The 21,888-nt window shown below is 60.2% G+C and overlaps 1 protein-coding gene across 6 annotated transcripts in view; it reads right to left on the bottom strand.

Annotated features, from left to right (window-relative positions):
• The window catches only part of KIT (KIT proto-oncogene, receptor tyrosine kinase), a 69,059-nt gene that overhangs the window by 38,001 nt on the left and 9,170 nt on the right, over positions 1 to 21,888 (bottom strand). For 4 of the 6 annotated variants that reach the window (XM_070047087.1, XM_070047085.1, XM_070047088.1 and 1 more), the window contains exon 2: positions 1,415 to 1,684. In XM_070047087.1, coding sequence (XP_069903188.1) covers positions 1,415 to 1,684 — 270 coding nt within the window. 6 annotated transcript variants of the gene reach the window in all.

Here is a 21,888-nt window from a genome sequence, read left to right on the forward strand (position 1 = left end):
TCTCCGACGGAAACACTTGGGACCAGAAGTGTTTCATAGTTCAGAGACGTTAGCATTTTGGGATATTTGCATAAACTTTCCTGGCTGAGCAAGCCTAATCCAAAAATCTGAAAGCTACAGGGCCGGCGTTACAGTACAAGGGTTAAGCCAAGCCGCTGCCTGGGACGCCGGCATCCCATAAGAGCAGCAGGTAGAGTCTGATCCAGCTCCCGGCTAATCCCGTGCCCCAGGTGGGAGACCCAGTGCAAGCTCCTGGCTTTGGACCGGCATAGCCCCAGCTGTTGGGGCCGTGTGGGAAGTGACCCAGCGAATGGTGTGTGTGTGCGTGTGTGTGCATGTGTGTCTCTGCCTCTTTCACTATAACCCTGACTTTCAAATACATTAATTAACCTTATAAAAATAAAAGACCCCCAGAGCATCTGAAGATAGCAAAGCTGTTTCTCCATAAGAGGTGACAGCACAGGAGTGGCTGCAGAGGGGTAACAACCAGGGTGACAGTGACAGCTGCTGTCGGGGAGGAGCCCCGGAACCCAGTGCAGGCAGCGCGCGAGCCCCTCTCTGCACGTCCTCCTGGGCCCCGTGTGGGCAGGGCTTCCGCAAACCCCGTCGCTGCAGACCAAGGGGAGGGGGCTCATCGGTGTCAGGAATGAACGCAGGACAAACGCTTTCTCGTCCGAGCCGGGACTCCCGTGAGAGCTCGGGGAGGCCCCGGCTCAGTGGCACAGCACAGCCCGAGCAGAGCTAAACAGTATCTCGTCGGCGCCCGTCTCTGGCCCACTGCCCACTCAGGCAGGACAGGACTCCTGGATGTCACGGCCAGTTTGCAGGTCACAGGGCGTGCACGCATCTGTCACTCGGTGAGGACGACGGAGCAGTGAGCTCACCCGGGCACTGCAGGGGGCGGCTCAGGGCTCCCACCGAGGACAGTCACCCCCATCACTTGTGCAGGACCCCCTGGCTAAGGCCTCTCGCCTCGGGTCTGTTTCAGTGTCAGCTGCGATCCACACCCACTCAGGACGAGAAGTCGTCTCCCAAGCCGTCAGCTACCAGAAGACACACCCCTTCTGGCAAACCTGGTCTCTACAAAGATTTGCAAAGAGCAAACACGGGCGGGCGAATTAGCCACAGGAAGCGAGGCACAGACATCCACCTGCCCTGTGTCTTTCTCTTTTGTTGCCAAGAGGTCACGATTTTTTAAGTGAATCAACTTTACGGGGCCAAGGGACTGAGCAGATTAGCAGGAAGAGGCTCACAGCCCCCGTGGCCCCCAGCCCCAGAGCCAGTGCCAGCCAAAGACGGGACAGAGAGAGGCCTCTGTCTCGGGCATCTCGACCCAGCGAGCGGGCGACACTCCATCGCTCCGGCATCTGCGTGTCAAGATCAAGGGCAGCGTCACGGAAAGCCGGGCACTCACCTCTCACGAACACGTAGATGGAGCTGCTCAGGCCGCCCGCGTTGGTGCAGGTGTACCTGCCCGTGTTGGCGGCCTCCGCCTCCTCGCGCGTCCATTGGCTGTGCTCGCTGTCACTCAGCTGACCCAGGCTCTCGAAAGTCCACCTGACGGAGCCCGGGTCGATGCACTCCAGCGAGAACCTGCTGCCGGCATCCACGGTCAGCTCCGGCTGTGCTGGCTGGATGACGGGGGGAGCCGGCTGCCCTGGGCTCGCAGATGGCTGCGAAGAGCCTGCCAAGAAAAACCAAGATCTCGTTGAGTGCGAGCTGCTTCTTTGGCGGAAAAAAAGCATTTCTTCCAACGCGAGCCCCATCTTCTGTGTGCGCTACAATAAAAATAGGACAAGGCTGTCCTGCTATTTAGGGCTGGAAAGAGAGCTCCGTCCAAAGTTTGCTAAGATCATCTCGAAAATCGGGCTATTTTCGGCAACTCGCAATTCTGCTGGGAGTCACACTTGGGGTCCAGGGAAGGGCTAGCTGGATGCCACGGCTCCCCTCGGGTTAAACGCACGGCCGGGCGGCTGCCCTTGGGAATACCGGCTGTTGCCATGGCCCTGACACGCCGCCATCCAGCTCAGGAAGCACGAAAACAAAAATCTCACACCACGAGGGAGAAGAAACAGCTAAGCCACTGGCCCGCCCCTCTCGGCGGGGTGCCCGTGATCACGACACTCTTGGTTTTTTTCTGAAGGCTCTGTGCATCCAGTTGCTTCCACGGAGCTCTCCTTACACGGTAGTGCTTGCTCATTGACACAACTAGCCACGAACCTACACGGTAAGGCAGAAACGCAACCCTGTTTCAAAGAGGAGACCGTGAGATGCTCTGTGGCACGAGTCATGAGATGCAAGCTTCAGACAGCGACCGCGAAACCTGGACCTCAGAAAACTCACACCAGCAGATTTGCGCATCCTCCAATCCGTCTGTGAATTACAACCCGCAGGAGTTGTCACTGTGACCTCACCACGGGGAGAAAACCAGAGGCTGACGCGCAGCCAACCCGCGCAGGAGAGGAGCCCTCCACGGAGCTGGGGAGAAGGGGCAGGGGGCGGCCAGGAGCAGTGGGACGACGGCACAAGGGCGAGGCACACTGGGCCTTGCTGAGCTGGGGCAGGGGCAGGGGCAGGGGCAGGAGCCGAAGGGACGCCCCAGCAGCGGGCTGCTTCCAGCGGGAAACCCCGGTCCTGGCGCAGGACGGTGGTGGCATCGTGCAGGAGCCCAAGGTCGGGCAAGACCACAGCAGGTGCACTGGGGCTGCCCGGGAGTCCATGGGTGCCATTTCAGTCCAGTGGGAATCTGTCCACGCCAAGGTTAAACGGTCAGGCCCCAAGCATAGACTTCTAGGGCCGTGGAAAACCAGAAAACAAACATGTAGTGCGTGGGAGACCTGTCCGCGCGCACACAGAAGGAAGCCCCCGCCAACCGACGGGGCCGGAGCCAAAAGTGTCTTCCCACTTCCTGTTTGCCGCCCGGATAAACACTTCCCCGGAGGCACCAACGGCACAGCTCGGATCAAAAGGCGCCAGCAGCCCTGATGTGCAGGAGATAAGAGCCAGGCCAATTATAACCATTACAGCGTAGTGCGCACCGAGCGCAGAGGGGTCCGGTGGAGGGGACTCCCTGCACCCCAGGTCTCCAGCCACACCCAGGCGGGGGACGCAGATTAGGTGGAGGCACTACTGTTTCAGTTACTGGTCATTTAAAAAAAAAGGAGTGGGGGGCTGGCGCGGTGGCATAGCAGGTAAAGCCAGTCTGTGCGGGTGCCACTTTGTGCCCTGGCTGCTCACTTCCGAGCCGGCTCCCTGCTGGTGCGCCTGGCGTGGGTCCCTGCCACCTGCGTGGGAGACCGGGACAGAGCTCTGGCTGTGGCAGCTATCTGGGGGAGTGAACCAGCAGGGGGAAGATCTGCCTCTCCCTCTCAGTAACTATTTCAAATAAATTTAAAAAAAATACTAGTAGTTCCATGTGGAGAGGCATAATGTTGACAGTAAACGCAGCCCAGAAATTCTTCCAGGGTTTGGACTGGAGTGTATCTCAGTTCAGCCTTCTCATGAGTTGATCTGGAGGACAGATAGATAGCTACTACAATGCAGGGACTCGCCGAGGCCCGGCCCCGGGGACGCCCTGGGTCCCGGCTCCCACACCTGGAAGATGACAACCCACAGCACCCTCCTCTCACCGAGTTCTCGGGAGAGAAAACTCCGGGGTGGCAACTGGTGCAGGAGCGGTGAGACTGGTGAGCTGTGGACAAACGCCGGCTCACCGGGGGAGCACTTCTGCACGCCGGGCCAGAGCTCGGCCCTCCATTAACGCTGCCTGGCTCTGTCCCCAGCCGGGCCGCCCGGGCAAGTCGCTCCCCAGGGCCGCCTCGGGGTCACCATCCGGAAAGTGGGGGCAGTTACGGCCCCTGTTTTTAAGACATGTAGATGGTATAGATAAACACATATATAGAAAGGCAGAGAGAGAGAGGTCTTCCATCTGCAGGTTCACCTAGCAGGCGGCGCTGGGCTGGGCCAGGCTGAAGCCAGGAGCCTGGGACCCCATCCATGTCTCCCACGTGGGTGCACTTGGGCCACGCTCTGCTGCTTTCCCAGGCGCATTAGCAGGGAGCTGGGTCGGAAGTGGAGCAGCCGGGATTTGAACCGGCGCCAATGGCACCTCGCTGTGCCTGCACACAGACCTTCCTGGGAATAGAGAAATACTCAACACCTGTCAGGTGCGCTGATGAGGGCACTTCAAAAAAAAAAGTGTGACAAATGTTGTTAGAAGGTGTTTGCTTTGTTGCAAAAGACGTAAAAGCCAAGCACACAGGGGTCTTTCTAACCTTCCAGGGCCATGGGTGTTGTGAAAAACCCTGCATGGATTTCAAATAAACTTATCTTCCAAGCCCACCATGCAGGGACTTTGTGAAGTGCCCCACGCTCCACAAACAGACCCGCTTATCACTGCTGCCAGTCAGCCACACTCACCACTTCCCACTGTGAGAGGGGCTCTGCCCGCCTCCCCCTCCCCACGGGGGCCTCCACGCCGCAGGCCCCAGCCCAGCCCCTGCACGGAGAGTGGTCTTGAATTCGTTTCATTTACTTCTTTACTTGGAAGTCAGAGACAGAGTTCTCCCACCTTTAGGTTCACTCCTCAAAATGCCCACAACGGCCACCAAACGGCCACGCACAGCCACGTTTTCCCAGCATTCACTTCCAGATGCTTCCCTGTCTCTCTGGTGGTCACCCGTGCCACGCCCATCTCTGCCCAGGACCCCTCTCCTGTGGTCACATGGCTGCTGCTCCCTGCGGGCGCCGGGCCATGCAGCCTGTCCTCGTTAACTCCCACCCTCGCGGCCAGCGCGGCCTGTCCTGACCCCCCACCCTGTGCTGTATGTGTCTCTCTCCAGCCACATCCACGCCCAGTCCCACGGCGCCCAGGTAAGGGGCAGGGGGCCTTCCCAACCCCAGGTGGTTCATACACAATCCGCCTCTAGAGTTTCAAAACACGCTCTCAAACATATCACCACTTGGCTTTTATTTTCAAAACAAATGATTTGCAAGCTCAGCTCTCAAACTCGCACTACGAAATGAAAATAGCACCTTGATGAGGCGGACGGTGGATAGTGGATATTCCCTTTATTACAAACTATCTGCGATGTGGCTAGAATGGTCTCACAATAGAGGAGAGAGAGAGAGACTGACTCATGCTAAAAAAAAAAAAAATAGATTCGTCTTAAAGGAGCAACTCTCAATAAGGTATTCCAGCTGAGCTTTGAAATTGCTCTCAAATTGCACACGCCGAAATGTGTCTGGCAAACAGCGCGCTCGCGCCGGCTCTGCTCAAGTGTTTTACGCACATCAGGACTTTGTGCATTCGCAAATGCACTTCCCTAATTACGCGTGGCCAGGGCTAATATTACGGCTAATATGTTTTCTGTTCCCTGGATGCATGTTAATAATGAGCCCCCAAAAAAACAACAACAACAAAAAAAAGAGATGGCAAAACCCACGGCTCTGGGGCCCAGCTCCTGTAATGAGCTCTGGGGCGGGGCTCCCCAGGAACCTGTCAGTCACCAGCGATGCCAGTGCCCTGCAGGTGCTGGCCCTAAGAGAGCCCCTTGCTTTCCAAGTGCAGGGATGAATGAAGGGGGCCCTTACGGGCAGTCAGCAGCACAGAAGTCAAGGTGAGAAACGTCCCCGTCTCGGCTTACAGCTCCCGGGTACTCACGGCCGCGGCCCACGCCCCCTCCCCCAGTACAGACCTCGCCCTGCCCCCCGCAGGTGCCCTCAGATCCCCAGCACCCCCACAGCAGCTCCAAGGTGGCAACGGCGCGGGTGTCGACCCTGGGTGCACACGCACGGCGTGGCAGGCACGTGCCGCGGAACATTCCAGAGACAGGAAGGAAGGGAAGTCCGACAGCAGCACAGGGGGACCCGGTGCACCCGGACAGCGCCGTGCTGAGCCCAGTGAGCCAGGCACAAAGGCACGCTGTAGGACGTCGCTCGCCCGGGGCCTGGTGGGGGCTCGCCCACGGAGTGGACCGGGCAGGGGAGGGCGGACGGATGAGCGGTTTCTGCTCGGGGGAGAGACAGCATGGAAGTGGGTAACAGAGGCGGCCGCGTATCTGTGAAATTAATGGCACCGAATTGGACCTTGAAGTGGTACCCACCTCGGGCAGGGAGGGGGGCCTAGTGGTGAGTGCGCCTGTGCCCCTGATGAGAGAGCCCGGGCTCAGTCACCAGTTCTGCGCTGACCCCAGCTTCCGGTCAGTGCAGGCCCTGGAGGGGCAGCAGGGGACGGCCGCAGGGACTGGAGCTCCTGCCACGCACGCGGGAGACCTGGACAGAGTCCCCCACTCGTGGCTTCGGCTCCGGCTGGGGGCTGGGGAGTGAACCAGCAGATGGGAGCTCTCTCCCTCTAATAAACCCATTTTTTTTTTAAAGCGTACGTTTCACGTCATGTCCATTTTACAGTTAAAAAAGAGAAAACAAAATTTCAGCAATTCCTCCAGGCCGAGCTAACGCCCAGTCCTTTCCCCAGCTGGGAGTTCCTCCAACGTTGTCAATCACGGTGTCTAATCAGAGGCTCCGCCCAGCTGTGCTGAGGGCGTGTCCTGTCCCCCACACCGCCCCTAGTGCCCACAGTAGATGCTGATCGGGGCGGAATGGTCTAGAAGCTCTGCTTTAACCACACCGGCCGCGGCCCAGGCACGTCCGCGGCCCCTGGTCAGCAGGTGCTACTCCCTAGCTTACCCTTGCTCTCCCGCCCCCTCGCCCGAGTCATCTGGTTTTGCGCCCACCCCTGCGCACGGGAGCCGCACCTGACATTGCGTTATGGACTCCTATAGGTCAACGTGAAGTCCACGTTATGAAAACGATGACAAATGAGTGTGTCACGGGGCTGAGAGCTGTGGGTGCGCTGTAACTCAGACAGACTGAGGGTGGCTCGGCCACAAGCCTCCCGTGGACTGAGGGCTGGCGAAACCCTGGGAGGGGCAGAGGGGCCTCCATGTACAAGCTCTTGGGGGACCTCTGTATTCAGACTTCGGCAGGTGCAAAATCCGAAACCGAAGTGGCAGATCTTGTATTTGGGGAGGGGCTCAGGGCAAGGAAGTTGGCTTAGAACTGTGGAGATGGGGGCTGGCTCTGTGATGCAGTGGGTTAAAGCCCTGGCCTGAAGTGCCGGCATGGCATCCCATATGGGTGCCGGTTCGAGACCCGGCTGCTCCACTTCTGATCCAGCTCCCTGCTATGGCCTGGGAAAGCAGAAGATGGCCCAAGTCCTTGGGCCCCTGCACCCACGTGGGAGACCCGGAAGAAGCTCTTGGTTCCCGGCTTCGGACTGGCACAACTCCAGCCGTTGCGGCCATCTGGGGAATGAACCAGTGGGTGGAAGACTTCTCTTTTTCTGCAATTCTGGCTTTCAAGTAAGTAAATAAATCTTTAAAAAAAAAAAAAAAAAAAAAAAAAAAAAAAAGGAAGAAGAAGAAGAACTGTAGAGAATCTGTCAGTCAAGGCTCCCAGGCAAGGCAAAACACATGCCACCTGTCCATCTTTCATTTTCCAAACAAAAATAGGATGACCAAGGCATACTCGTATTTTTTTTTTTAAATAATGTGTCAACCAATAGACCAGCTCCAGACTTGACAGCCGGTGGAAGTGGCCACCCCCACTGGCGCTGGCACTCGGGGTCCCCGGTCACCTGCAGTGTCACCATTGCCACGACGCCTTGACACCCTTCCCACGCGTCTACAGCTGCAGGACTGGATTCAGGTTGGGGTTCAAAGCACGAAGTCCTTTCCAAACGGTCCCCGCTCTGGACACAGAAGGAAGCAGGCAGAGCCATGGCTGGGAAGAAATCCCACGTCGAGAGCTCCATTCTGGCTTTGGGGAAGCCGAGCAGAACGGCCATGGAGGCAGAGTGGCCGTGCTGAGCTAATGGCCCCGCAGCGCCCGTCCTGCTTAACCACGGTCGCTAATTAAAAGCCAAGGACCCATTGGGCGGCGCTGTGACACAGGCTAATCCTCCTCCTACACCGCCGGCAACCCATATGGGCGCCGGTTCTAGTCCCGGCTGCTCCACTTCCAATCCAGCTCTCTGCTGTGGCCCAGGAGGGCAGTGGAGGATGGGCCAGGTGCTTGAGCCCTGCACCCGCATGGGAGACCTGGAAGAGGCTCGAGGCTCGAGGCTCCTGGCTCCTGGCTCTAGATCGGCTCAGCTCCGGCCATTGCAGCCATCTGGGGAGTTAACCAGCAGATGGGAGACCTTTCTCTCTGTCCCTGTAACTCTACCTCTCAAATAAATAAATAAAATCTTTAAAAAAAAAAACCAGTGGAGGACCCGTCCGTTACAGCGTCCCTGCTACGCTCTAACACTTCCGTGGGAACAGCTGGGATGAGACCAGGATGGAGCGGGCCTAGAGACCAGGATGGAGTGGGCCTAGAGATGGCCCACAGCACCCAGCAGGCTTCGAGACAGACAGCTGACACAGGAAACAAAGCAGGGCTGGGGGGAGGGGATGAGCTCCCAGGAGGCTGCCGTAGCCCTGTACATCACTCAAGCAGCAGAGGCCAATGGCCGCCGTGGGGCAGACGGGAACCCACGGCCTTGGCCAGGAGGCCCACGGCAGGGACATGCGGCCACCAGCTCTCAGGCAGCCCCGAAGGACACAGAAGGCTGGGGCAGATGGGCCGCGAGAACCACACCAGGAGAACTGCACATGTATGTGTGCGTGTGTCTCTGCCTGTATTCTCTGGGGCCCAGCGCCCCCAGAGCAATCGGCGGTCTGCACACGGGGAACCTGTTGTAAGAAGGGAGGAGACCCTGTCGGAGATGAGGCTGGGAGCCGCAGACCGGCACCTCGGCTTGCAAGGAAGAACATCCGCCCGTGCCCTGCCACTGACAGGCGACAGCGGGAACAGCGGCCCACGCCGCGGACACGCGGCTCCTCTCAGCTTATCCCATCGAAGCCCAGGGAGGGCCACAGGCTTCCTGCTCGCTGGGCACGGAGACCGCCGCGCCCGGATCTGCTGCACACGCGAGCACAGCTCAAGGGAGACGCTCAACATCCTACAACGTGTGTGTCTTCAGAGACGAAACACAGCTTCCCCAGCGTGGTCCCGGACCAGGTCAAGGGCAAAGGGCGTGGCGACGGGTCTCAGGGACGCTCCTAGCGTTTTGCTTGCAGACTTTCTGGGGGACCAGAGGACAACAGCACCCACTAATCAGGAATCTTTGGAGGCGCTTACCTAAGCGTTAGCGGGAAGTACCTAGGCTAGCCTCACCAGCGGCCCCGCCCCAGCAGAGCAGCCCCCCTACCCCGCCCCCGCTCATTCCCCCTACCCAACAAGGGCCCTGACCTCACCCCTCCCACTCTCTACTTCCTGCTGAGCAGGATCATCATTAAAATCAACTCACTGGGGTTCAGACCTGAGACAAACCGTGAGGAAGTGCTGGGCTTCTTCGCCACACTGCCACGTCTCTAACCGCAAACTTGCGTTCAGGCCCGAGAAGCAAAACAACTCCTTGGCATAGTGCAAATTCATCTGGCTTTCAAAAACTAAAGAAACCAGGATGTGCCCCCATCCCACACCTGAGCGCCTAGGATCGAGTCGCCTCCACCTCCGATCCAGCTTCCTGCCAGCGCACCTGGGAAACAGCAGGTGGTGGCTCCTGAACTCGGGTCCCTGTCAACCACAGGGGAGACCCGGATGGAGCTCCTGACACCCCGCTTCGGCCTGGCCCAGTCCTGGCAGTAGTGGCCACCTGGGGAGTGAACCAGCAGATGGAAGGTCTCTCTCTCCCTCTCCCCATCTCCTTCTCTATAACTGCCTTTCAAATCAATAAAATAAATCTTATATAAACAAAAGAACCAGAAATTCTGTAGCTGCATGCAGGTCTCAGTGTTACAGCAGGGCCAGGATATTCAGTGGACATGCCAACGCTGGTTCAACGTTCCGGGCGGCCTGCAGTTTCAAACACTAGAAATTACCAGTGTCGCTCCCCCTCTTCGTGGAGGAACGACACAGGACCCTGCGCTGTTCTTTCGTCTGCTCGGCCCTCCCCGGGTTTGCTGCTGGTTCTTCCCGGGTTGGCTACTATCCCTTCCACCTCCGTGGAAGGGCAGTTCCCCTGGCCGCTTTCCCCACTTCCGCAGGGGAGCGGCACACCGCCGGCCGGCTCTCTCGGGGGCTGCACAGGTGTTCCCTCAGCTAGATGTTCCCCTTAGATGTTCCTGGTGCATGCCGTCTCTCTCCTCCTTTATAGTCCTCCTCCGCCAATCCTAACTCGGCTGCCCACACGCCGAGTACGCTGCTCTCCAATCAGGAGCAAGTCCTACAGTTTATTGGTTGAACTGGAGGCAGCTGTGCGGAAGCTGTTTACTTCTCTCCCAGCGCCATATTGTGGGAGAGCAGATGCATAGAATAAGTCTTAATTCCAGTAACTCAGTCCAGTCCGGGCTGCTCCCCACAACCACCGTGCAATGACCTGCTGCTTGAGAGCCAGTTAATCATAAAATCACCAAGACTATAGACTGCAGCACCGTTTTTTAAAAAGTAGCTCCTGGGGGCCAGCGCTGTGGCGTGGCGGGTAAAGCTGCCGCCTCCCATATGAGCGCTGGTTCGTATCCCGGCTGCTCCACTTCCGATCCAGCTCTCTGCTGTGGCCTGGGAAAGCAGTGGTAGATGGCCCAAGTCCTTGGGCCCCTGCACCCACGTGGCAGACCTGGAAGAATCTCCTGGCTCCAGATCGACGCAGCTCCGGCCGTTGCAGCCAATTGGGAAGTGAATCAGCAGATGGAAGACCTCTCTCTCTCTCTCTCTCTCTCTGCCTCTCCTACTCTCTCTATGTAACTCTTTCAAATAAATAAATAAATCTTAAAAAAATAAAAAATAAAAAGCAGCTCCTTACCTGTCTTTCAAGGTTGGTCTAACCACGATGAACTACCTGACAGGACGGAAGGGAGAGAATAAAGCGAATGCCAGAGCCTTGGTAACCAAGGACAGAGCTGGTGACACAGCAAGACTTAGGAAACGCGTCTCCCCTGGGAGGGGCCGGCGTCCAGGGACACGAAGGGGCTCACACCGACCACCCCCACCCGGGGGCGCAGGGCAGGCAAGAGCCTGGGGCGGAGAACCGTGGCTCGCTGAGGGCGGCCCCTCTGTGACGAGGCGGCAGCGACACGCCTTCAGCACACAGGGGGCTTCTGCCGTCCGGTCTGTTCCCAGCGCGGTCGGCTCAGCTGACAGCATCCAGCTGCAGCTCCCAGATAGCAGCCAGGGAGGTTCAACACTGTCACCGGTCACAGGGGCGCCGTGGGAGATGGCCCAAGCGTGGCCTGACGCGAGTGCTCAGAGCACGCTCAGGGTGGCCAGGCCGTGCTCCCCTGTCCAGAGGGAGCGCCATCCCCCTGCCGAGGGTTCATCCACAGGGAGTCTATGGCGTGGAAGCCACCGGCAGGCAAGGGCACCTGCGGTTATGACAAGGAGGCTGGCAACCGGAGGCAGGGCGAAGAGAGGGCGGGACAGGGTTCCTGGGGCTCGGGCTGCAGGCCTGGGAGTGTGGGGCTCAGCTGCACCGGGCCTGGGCAGGGGAGGGGAGAGGACCCGGGGAGGAGCAGGGGCACCGGAAGACTGGAGGAGGCGGTTTGCACCGGCAGGCCTTGGAACCTGGGATGCAGGGGCTCAGAGGGCGGCCAGGGCCACAGACGCCCTGCAGCCTCACCAGCAGCCAGGGCGGTGACCAGGAGTGTCTGTGAGTCCCCCAGGACAGGGCGGAAGGGCAAGGAACAGAGAAAGAAGTGACAAGACCAAGGCGGCTGGGGACAGGAGCAGCTGGCAAGGACTCCACGGCTGAAGGGCCCTCTGAATGGACCCCGGCGTCTCTGAGGGCAGAGAACGGCCCCAAGCCTTCAGTGCCCAGGGTGGGCGGGGACAGAGTGAGGAGGGGCGCCCTGGTACTGGCATCACATCCGCGCCCGGCTGCACCAGGAGCAGCTGCAGAGCCGGGACGGCACAGACGCTGGGCGATCGCCCCAGGAACTCCAGGCGAGAGAGGGGTCCGGGCATGGGCACGGCACGGGGAGCCTCGCCCTGCAGGGCTGTGGGGCAGGGGCACCTGGGGGCTGACTGGTGTCGGCGAGGACACTCAGAGCCACTGGAGACAGTGGCTGATGTGGGGGTGCGGGTGGGGGAGGGGACAAGTACCCACAGAGCTGGGTGACAGGGAAAAGCAGAAAAAGACAGGGGCAGGACAGGGAGCGAGGTGGACAGGGTTCTAAGCTGCCCTGCCCAGGGCTGAGGGTGTGGCCACAGGCGGGGGCCCACTGCGGGCTCCAAGGGGCAGAACGCAAACAGTGCCTCAAGCCCCCAGCTCGGGCCCACCCTCGTCGGGAAGCTACCTGTGGCTGTGGGGAGCCCGTGGTCCTCCGTGTGGGTCCCCCACCCCCCGGGCCAGGAGGGATGTCCCTCTGCCAACAGGAGGGGCCGGGCCGCCCGGCCACCCAGCTGCCCGTGTGAGCTGCCGGGCGGACGAGACGCACCTGTGGTCTGGGCCCTGCCCGCCCCTGCTATTTCCTGCTCTAACCGCAGGGACAAACTCGGCACTAATAAATCTCCCGGGCCCATGGCAGCTCTCCTGCGGCGGCTGCACTTTCTTAGACTCCTGCCTGGGGCGACCGTGACGCGGGCAGATCCTGCAGCCCTCACTCCCCGCTATGACGCGTGTCCCACTGGGAACAGACACTTCGCTTATTTATTCGAGGCGGGGAGAGGGAGACAGATCTTCCATCTGCTGCTCATGCCCCAAATGGCCACAACGCCCAGGGCTGGGCCACGCGGAAGCCAGGAGCCTGGGACTCCATCCGGGTCTCCTAGGTGGGTGGCAGAGGCCCACGAACTCGGGCCACAGCAGGGAGCTGGGTCAGAAGCGGAGTGGCCAGGACTCAAACCAGCACTCAGGCACACCAGCGTCACAGGGGTAGGCTTAGCTGGCCATGCCACATCGCTGGCCCCTGGAATTCCTTCACACGGCCCCCTGCGGGCTGCCCGGCCTTGGCCGAAGCCTGGCCCCTTCCTTCTGCTGGGCTTTGCCCTAGGAAAACCACACCGAAGACTCAGGAGGTGCCCAACACCCAGGGCTTCTCAGGAATCTAGGGGGTGAGGGGAGAGGGTCTTTCACTTTCCCCAGGCTGCAGGAGACGGCAAAACTACCCGATGTCTGGTGTCCACTATGATACACAGCATGTGTGCGTTTCCAGTAAAACACGTGGGGCCAGTGCTGTGGCATATCGGGTTAAGCCGCCGCCTGCAGTGCCAGCATCCCATATGGGCGTCAGTTCGAGACCCGGCTGCTCCACTTCCCATCCAGCTCCCTGCTGTGGCCTGGGAAAGTCCTTGGGCTCCTGCACCCATCTGGGAGACCCGGAAGAAGCTCCTGGCTTTGGATCAGTGCAGCTCCGGCTACTGCAGCCAATTGAGGAGCGAGCCAGTGGATGGAAGACCCCTCTCTCTCTCTCTCTCTCTGCCTCTCCTTCTCTGTGTAACTCTGATTTTCAGATAAATAAATCTTTAAAATATAAAAAATTAAAACACGTAACCACACATTTTCGCTCTCAAGCAATTAGTGAAGAACACAAAGAGGGAGGAAAAAAAATGTCCCGGTGGAACCGAGTGAAAGCTGTGGAAGTGCAGCCGTGGCCAAGGCGTCCGGCGCCCCAAGGCCCCCCTGAGGCCCCCCCGAGGGCGTGTCCGCCCCTGAGGACAGAGCAGCAGAAAGGCACCCGCACTAAGATCCAGGACCTGTGCCCGACACCTGGACACCTGGGCCGTGAGAGGGACACAGAGACAGCCCTGGGACGGCCCTGGGGCTGCACACAGGCGGTCCCCCAAGGGGTGCGAGGGAGTGGCAGGGACTCTCCTGGGTATAAATCACACACCTGGCCGCCTGCCTTGTGTTTAAATTACTGTCGGGACACAGACTCCAAGGGGGGGCACCACGTGGCTCGTGCATCCGGGGACCACCCGGCACTCAGCCAGGCACCGTGCAGAACTTCTAAAGGCACACGCCTTCCCCACAGCAAACACTTTCACGGGGGCGCCCCACTTGCTCAGCCTGAGAGAGGTGAGCCCAGCGCTTGAGACGGCCACGGGGAGGGCGGGCCTCCCGGCCAGGGCGCAGGCAGGCGGGGCTGGCAGCACCAAGTACAGCACCCATCCCCGCGCAGCAGGGAGGAACGGACTCCTCCGGGGGCTTCTCCCGCCAGCCGAGTCGGCTCCTGCTGAGGACACACAGGTTCCCCACACTCTGATTTCTGGAACGCACTTCTTGCTGAAGCAGGAATCAGATAAGCAGCACCAGGACTGCCATCCGGTAAACCCCGCCCCAGGCCTGCACCGTCTGCCAAGCCGGGCTGGAGGGAGGAGCGGGCAGGGGGCTCCCCACTTCCTCCCATGCGAACTGCCGTGACTCAGAGGACAGAGTGGACCGGAGGTCGGGATGCGGGGCACAAGCCGGCACAAAGCAGCCCGGGTGCTCAGGGCACAGCTCTGCACCGGCCCAGCACCGACGGCCCCCTCTCAGCCCGCCCAGGGCGTGTGCAGGTGAAGCCGAACGCATCACCGTCCCACTCCCCCCATCAGGAGGCTCTGTGACAGGTGGAAGCTTCTGGAACTATGAAGCAGCAGGACACCTCGCGCTCAGGTCCTAACACAGTGAATGCTAACGACTCCAAGCAAGGATGGACCGGTTCCCCGGGGGCACAGCCGCCTGGCTTCTGCCTGCACACACAGATACACACACGCGCGCACGGTGGGGTGGCAACTGGGGCATTCAGGACAAGTTTTAACGATGGCAAAACACATAAGAGCCAAGACTGACCATCTGAACGACAGGTCAGGAGAGGCGAGTGGCCCGGAGCGCACCCACACGGCCCTGCGACTGTCATCGCCGTTCCCAGAACCCTGCTGCTCCATAGACTGACAGCCTGCCTGTGACACACGAGCTCCCCACGGCCGGTCACCAGGACTGCTCCAGGAGGCCCCCACGGCGGGCACCGCACACTGCCCGCTCTAGTGTAGCAGCAGGGGTCAGCACTACCCCTTCCCTGTTCCGGGCTGAATAGTATTCCACCGCGCTCACCCATCCTCCGCCCTAACCTGCCGGTGGCTTCCCGTGGGCAGTTCGCACACCCTGTGCACACCGTGCCCCACACCTCGGAAGGGCCTCCGACTGGGCCTGGCAGATAAGGAGCTGCCCTTCCCCTCGGCCCCCCGGCGTAAACCAGCCGCTTTTCTTTCTGTTCCCACGTTCACGTGTCACTTCCCAGCCACAGAGCTGCTCTCCGCCAAAGGAGTTTGAAAAACAAAAACCAACGAATCTTGCCCAGGCAGCTGCTGGTGAGCCGGGCGCTGTGGATAACCGGAGGCCACACCTCTACCCGAGGCCCAGGTAGACACCTCCCCCAGTCCTGGGGCCGGCTTGCGTGGAAGGGGATCTGGGCTTTGGGTGCGCGAGAGAGCCAGCCCCCGGCGGGACAGGGGGGAGCCAGTGCGTGCGTGGAGGCAGAGGGGCCTGGCGTGCCCTGGACGTTCCCGTAACACACGAGGCGGCTGTGGGCGCCTGCATCCCACGCCGAAGGGCCAGGTCAGTCCCAGCTACTCTGCCGCCAGTCCGGCTTCCTGCTAACACGCCTGGGAAGGCAGCAGGGGGATGGCTCAAGCGCCCGAGTCCCCGCCACCCACCTAGGACCTGGCACGTGGGGAGTAAAGCAGCAGGTGGGAGAGTTCTCTGTCACTTGATTTTTCAAATCAATCAACACACACACACACACACACACACACACACACACACGCTGGTCTTCAGGAGGTCACGGGTGGGGCACGAGGAAGGGGGCCGTATTCCATATGCACACAGCATGAATGTAGCAACACGTTAACTCCCGTTGTCCTGCAGGGCTCTGTACACTCTCCTTGCAACTTTTCTGTAAGGTTGAAATCTTCCCCCAAGAACAGACCATGAAAAAAAGCCCCGGGTACAGATTTGTAACTTTGTTGGGCCACATCTGAAAGTCTAGACACAGGATTGGAGACCTCGAGGGGTGAGCAGGTGAAGGGGGGAGGGGCAATGTCCCCCTCTCCCAGGCAGGGGCCGGCCTGGCCCCGGCCTCAGTTTTGGACATCTGCAAATTGGGGGTAAAGTCCTCAGCGCCCTCATGCGGCCTCTCAATGCCTTCTACACAAAGCAAAAGGTGCCGGGCTGGGCAGCTCCCAGCAGGGGAAGGCAGGCAAAGCCAGCCGCTGATGGCCTCGGCCTGCCCGGGACCCCGGGGGGCAGGGCGGCGGGGCAGGGCGGCGTGCAGAGGAACCACGGCTCCTGGAGACACGCGGGGCGCAGGAGCCTGCCCCTGGTGCCGTCACCTTCCACAGCAGGGAGCTGATCTGATGCCAGGAGCCAGGAGCTTCTTCCTGGTCTCCCACGTGGGTGCAGGGGTCCAAGGACTTGGGCCATCCTCCACCGCTTTCCCAGGCCACAGCAGAGAGCTGGATCGGAAGTGTAGCAGCCGGGACTCGAACCAGTGCCCATATGGGATGCCGGCACCGCAGGTGACAGCTTTACCCGCTACGCCACAGCGCCGGCCCCAGCTGCACTTCTGATGCAGCATCTCAATGTACACGTGAGCGGCAGGTGATGGCTCAGCTACCGCACCCGGCGCCCAGGCGAGACACGCAGATGGAGTTCAGGTTCCCTTCTTGGCCTGGTCCTGCCCAGGCTGCCGCAGGCATTTGGGACATCAACCAGCAATGGGAGGGCTCTCCATATCTACCTCTCTCTGCCCTTCAAAAAAAGTGAAAATGAAAATTAAAAAAAAAAGAGTTCCCTAAGCCCACAGCTGCATTTTTAGCCCCTAGGTCTTCAAACTCAAGAAAACTGGAGGCTGCACTGGCTACACAGGCGTTGTTACAAATGACCCGGGCAGAGGCCGCTCTCCGAGGGGCCCCCCTCTCAGCGGGGGGAGCTCCCAGGCCAGGCCCCCTCTCAGCAGGGTGAGTACCCTGGCCAGGCCCCCTCTCAGCAGGGGGAGCGCCCAGGCCGGCCTGAGAAGCCCAGCCTTAGCCTGGCCGAGGCCAGGACACCAACACCGGCCACGGAGAGACCCAGACACCCGTCTCTTCCTCCATGAAGTGACCTGGGGGGGGAGGGAACAGTGCTGGCCCCTGCAGGCCCGGGGAGGGCCAGAGGACAAGCCACCGCCCCGGAGACTTCCTGGGTGCCCCTGTCATGCGCCAGGAGCTGCTTGCTGACCAGGGCTCGGGGCAGGACACAAAGCCCCCAACCGTGGGACTGGGGGGCGCCCTGTGCAGCCCACGTGAGCGCGGGTGCAAGGCCTGGAAATGTCTGGGAAGGCACAAGATGGCGCACACCCTGAGCCCCTGCACCCACCAGACCCCGATGCAGCTCCTGGCTCCCCGCTATGCAGCCACCTGGGGAGTGAGCCAGCCCATAATAAGTACACGGATCTCTCTGTGTCTCTGTAGTTCTGCCTTTCGAATAAATCAGTCTTTGGAAATAAAATGGAATTAGAAAGTAAACTTGTTAACAGTGCAAAAAAAAAATGAATGAATGAAACCCACACGTGGTTTTTTCACAGCACCCATTTTCCACTGGTTCTGGGTGCTCCCGCCCGACTCAGCTCTGTGCATTGCTGTGTGGGACCTGCGGCCTGGGGCGGCCAGGCCTCCCTAACTGTGGGGGACACCTTGGGGGTCACCCGGTCCCTGCACCAGCCCAGGGTCCTGGGAGCGGCAGGGACAGGACAGCCACAAGCCGGTGCAGTGCCGTGTGCAAAACAGAGCCCTGGGGGAGGGGAGCAGAGGCTGAGCCCCTGGGCAGGCCGTGTGCAAAACAGAGCCCCTTGGGGGGAAAGCCCTGTGCCGTGTGCAAAGCAGAGCCCCTGGAGGGCTTGCTGAGTCCTGGCCTTGGTGCAGCGGGCGCCATCCCGTTTGTCCTTTCAAACTGGCACCGAGGGCCCTGCCTGCGCCAGCACGCAGGGTCCGTGTCCGGCGGTGGCATCCGTCGTGGGACCCTGCGGGCACCCGGGAGGCCATGCCCGCCCCATGCCCGCCACGCGCTCAGGGGCTTCTCTTCTGTCCTCGGTCTCTGGGGGGGAACGAGACCAGAACCCAGCTCCCAGCCGGCCCACTGGGAACGCTCTGGGTCCACCCAAGGAGAGGCCGGTTCTGAAACTGCCCCCTTCACGCGGAATTTCAGCCAGCGGCCGCCGGAGGCCGCGCCAGCCGGAGGAAGCAAATTCGTATTTTTGGAAATCGAAATTAATGTTATGTCAAGCCCTGGCAGCGTTTTTTTTTCCAAATGACTATAATTAGAGATATGCAAATGTGGGGGGGCTGAGGGGAAAATGAGCTCATTAAGTAATGAGGTGGTCTTTATTAGCGGGCTAAGGGTGGACGTGTGGCCCCCTCCAGTGGCACAGTCGCCCGGTCCGGACTATACCCGGGTGACTTCAACCCCTGCCTCTTGTCACCTGCCGTACCGGGTTTATTTCCATGCCATGGACTCCTGTCCCAAACCATTGTGTAACTGCCCTGCAAGATACTATTTACAAGAAAGCAGCTACTAGCGAGGGAATGCTGCAGTCTTCGGGCCGGATCTGACAGACCCAAAGGTCACCGAGTTTTAGTCAAAAGGTCAAGACACCAAGTGGTGGATGGTGACGGCTGCAGATGTGCTGGCCCGGGCACAGACTCTCCCAAAAACCCACAGACAGCATCCACGACAGAATCAGGGAGGCGAGAGCATGCCTGGCCGCCCTAGGGAGGCAGAGGTGGGGACGGTCCCCAGGGCTGAGGGGTCATCATGGGGTTCTCCCTGACAAGCGCCTCGGGCCATTCCCAGAGCAGCCCCAGACTCTGGGAGAGGAGCTGGCAGGTTCCAGTTCTACAGGTGAAGCAGAGACGCCTGTGTCACCTAAAACCATGTACCTCGGACATGGCAGAACGTTCTGGAATGCGCCGGAATGTTCTGGGAGCACCAGAATGTTCCAGAGTGAGCCGGCATGTTCCGGAATGGTCCAGAGTGCGCCGGAATGTCCCGGAGTGTGTGTCAGAATGTTCCGGGGTGTGTCAGAATGTTCTGGAGTGTGCTGGAATGTTCCGGGGTGTGCCGGAATGTTAAGCGGTGGTGGTCTGATTCCCATGTATTGACCAGGACAAAGCCTCACCCTGAGGAGAATCAGCTGGGAGTGGAATTAAGAGCAAAACGAGCAAATACAAGATCTGGAGAGGCAGGGAGTGGGGATGGGACCAGGAAGAGGAAGAGCGCAGGGTGGGGGAAGCACAGTGTGTGTTCACCGCCTCATGGGAAGAACCGAGAGTGGACGCCTGGAGGTGCAAAGACTGCCTGCCTGGGCCTCCCAAAAGGTCAGGAAAATGGAAAACTCAGCGTGGGGGGGCGGGGGCTGCAGTTTAACTCCAGAGACAGCGTTTTAAGGAAAACCTAAGGAGCAGGATGATAGCCGTAACGTTGACAAAATCCCGACAAGGACACACAACTGCAACCTTGCACTTGGAAACGAACGGGAAGAGACACAAGCGATGAGAGATACCGTGAAGTAGCGACAGCGATCCTCGGAATCCAGCAGGCTCGGGGACCGGGCGCAGGCTCAGGGACCGGGCGCAGGCTCAGGGACTGGGCGCACGCTAGGGGACCGGCCCCGCTCTCAGGGACTGGCTGCACGTTTGGGGACCGGGCGCAGGCTCAGGGACCGGCCTTGCGCTCAGGGACCGGGCGCAGGCTCAGGGACTGGATGCACGCTCGGGGACCGGGCGCAGGCTCAGGGACTGGATGCACGCTCGGGGACCGGCCCCGCTTTCGGGGACTGGCTGCACGTTCGGGGACCGGGTGCAGGCTCGGGGACCGGCCGCAGGCTCAGGGACTGGCTGCACGCTCGGGGACCGGGCGCAGGCTCAGGGACCGGCCGGCCGAGCAAACTAAGGAACAAAAACCGATGTGAAGGAGCCGAAGAGGAACTGAAGTCGAGGGAGATGAACTATCAGAAGCCAGGGGTGAACAAAGCGAACACAAGAGCCGAGGGCCGGGCCTTCCCGCAGGTGGAGAGGAGGACCTTTTACAACTCAAGCAAATGAGGAAGGAGCTCAAGGATCTGCGACTGCGGTAGACACAGCAGGCGGGCAAAGACGACACAACATGCGCTCAAGCGGCACCAGGTTCGGCGCTGCCATCAGGGCGCCCCGCGGAGTCTGGACACAGCAGCCCTCAGCAGCCAGCACCAAAAGGGACTGGACTTGCAAGGCTAAAAATTAAAAAAAAAATTTCCTCGGTTATCTCGGCCAGCTCAGTGTCCAGCCCTTCGCGGCAGGACACGGGAAAACAGTACCGGCATCTGAGCAAAGGCGGGGTGGGCCAGGGTGTGCTCTCTGCCGGCCTGACCTTAGGAACCAGACCACAAGCCCGTGAGCGCGCCATCAGCACACCCTTGCTGCGGCACCTCCGAGCTGAGCCTCCGAAAACCAAGTGTCCGGAAGCGCAGGACATCCGGACAGACGGACAGACAGACGGACAGACGGACAGCTTCACACACTCGCGGAGGCGAGACGAGCGTGTAACCGCTGTGCGCAGTCACGAAGTTGCTCGTTTCCTGTTGTGGGACAGAGTTCCGTGGGTTTTCTGTTTGTTTCAGAGGGAAAGAACACACGTAAATGAGCACCCATGTGTCAGTGCACTCCCCAGATGCCTGGGGGGGCTGGGGCGGGGGGTGCTAAATCAAGCCAGAGGAGAGATTCAACCCCGTCCTCCCGCCCCGTCCCCCAGCCTCTCTGTGGGTGGGAGGGACCAGTGATGGAGCCATCACCTCCCGGGGTGCGCGTCAGCAGGGGACCTGGGGGCAGAACCTGGGTGCTCTGAGGTGGGACCCAGGCACCTGCGCCACCGAGCCAGCACCCACTGCAGACGGAGCCATCACCAAGACGGGAAACCAAGTCTGGAAAAGGGGCCTAGACGCTCAGCCGGGGGCTGGGTGCCACGTACAACCACGTGCCTGGGACCCCACCCTGTCTCTGCTTGCCCGCAAAGGCGCCGGGGAGGCAGACGACGCCCCCGTGGGAGACCCGGATGGGGCTCCTGGCTCCCGTGTGGCCCAGCCCTGGCTGTTACAGCCTCGCGGGGAGTGAACCAGTGGATGAAGACCTCTCTCTGTGTGTCCCTCTGTCTCTAGAACACTGACTTTCAAATAAAAAAAAATAATAAAAAGAAATGGCACGGTCAAATGCCAAGAGCCATCGGCGTAACATGGTTCCCATAAAACGGAAGTGCACTGGAGTTTAACACGAGAAAGAGGAAAGAACAGTGAAAGAAGCTGCAGAACACCCAGTCCTCAGAGAGACTCCAGACAGCACCCAGCATGGATGCCTGACACCGCTCCCAGCTATGGAAGAACTTTCTGGAACATTCTGGAAGGAACCACCCCTCGCTCGGCCCTGTAAAGCTTCTGGCTTCATGCGAGGGAAGGCTTTCCCAGTGCACCCCCAACACACTCTCAGCAATTCATTCGCAGGGAGCCTCTGTCCTCTCTTTGGTCCTCGCTCCTGCCAGGACCTGCCCCACCCCCACCCCCACCCGCCACAGCAGGGCGCCGGGGAAACTGACATGCAACTGCGACCCACGAGAGACCCACTCCTTCCTCTCCTTCTGGGCTCCTGGACCCAGGGTCTCCAGACACCAAGAATTCACTGGCGCATAAGCCCAAGGCCAGGGGTCTGCCTGGATGTTCACCGCCTTACCCCAGCTTCAGTGCCGTCTCGGGAACACACCTGTGGGAGCCTGGCAGAGGCTGGGTGCAGAGAGGCCGGGGGTGGGGGGCCAAGCAGGAGCTGTGCAGCCACGGGGGTCACGCACAGACACCCAGGTCTACCGCCCCT

Source organism: Oryctolagus cuniculus, chromosome 8, assembly GCF_964237555.1.
Source record: "Oryctolagus cuniculus chromosome 8, mOryCun1.1, whole genome shotgun sequence".
Taxonomy (NCBI): Eukaryota; Metazoa; Chordata; class Mammalia; order Lagomorpha; family Leporidae; genus Oryctolagus; species Oryctolagus cuniculus.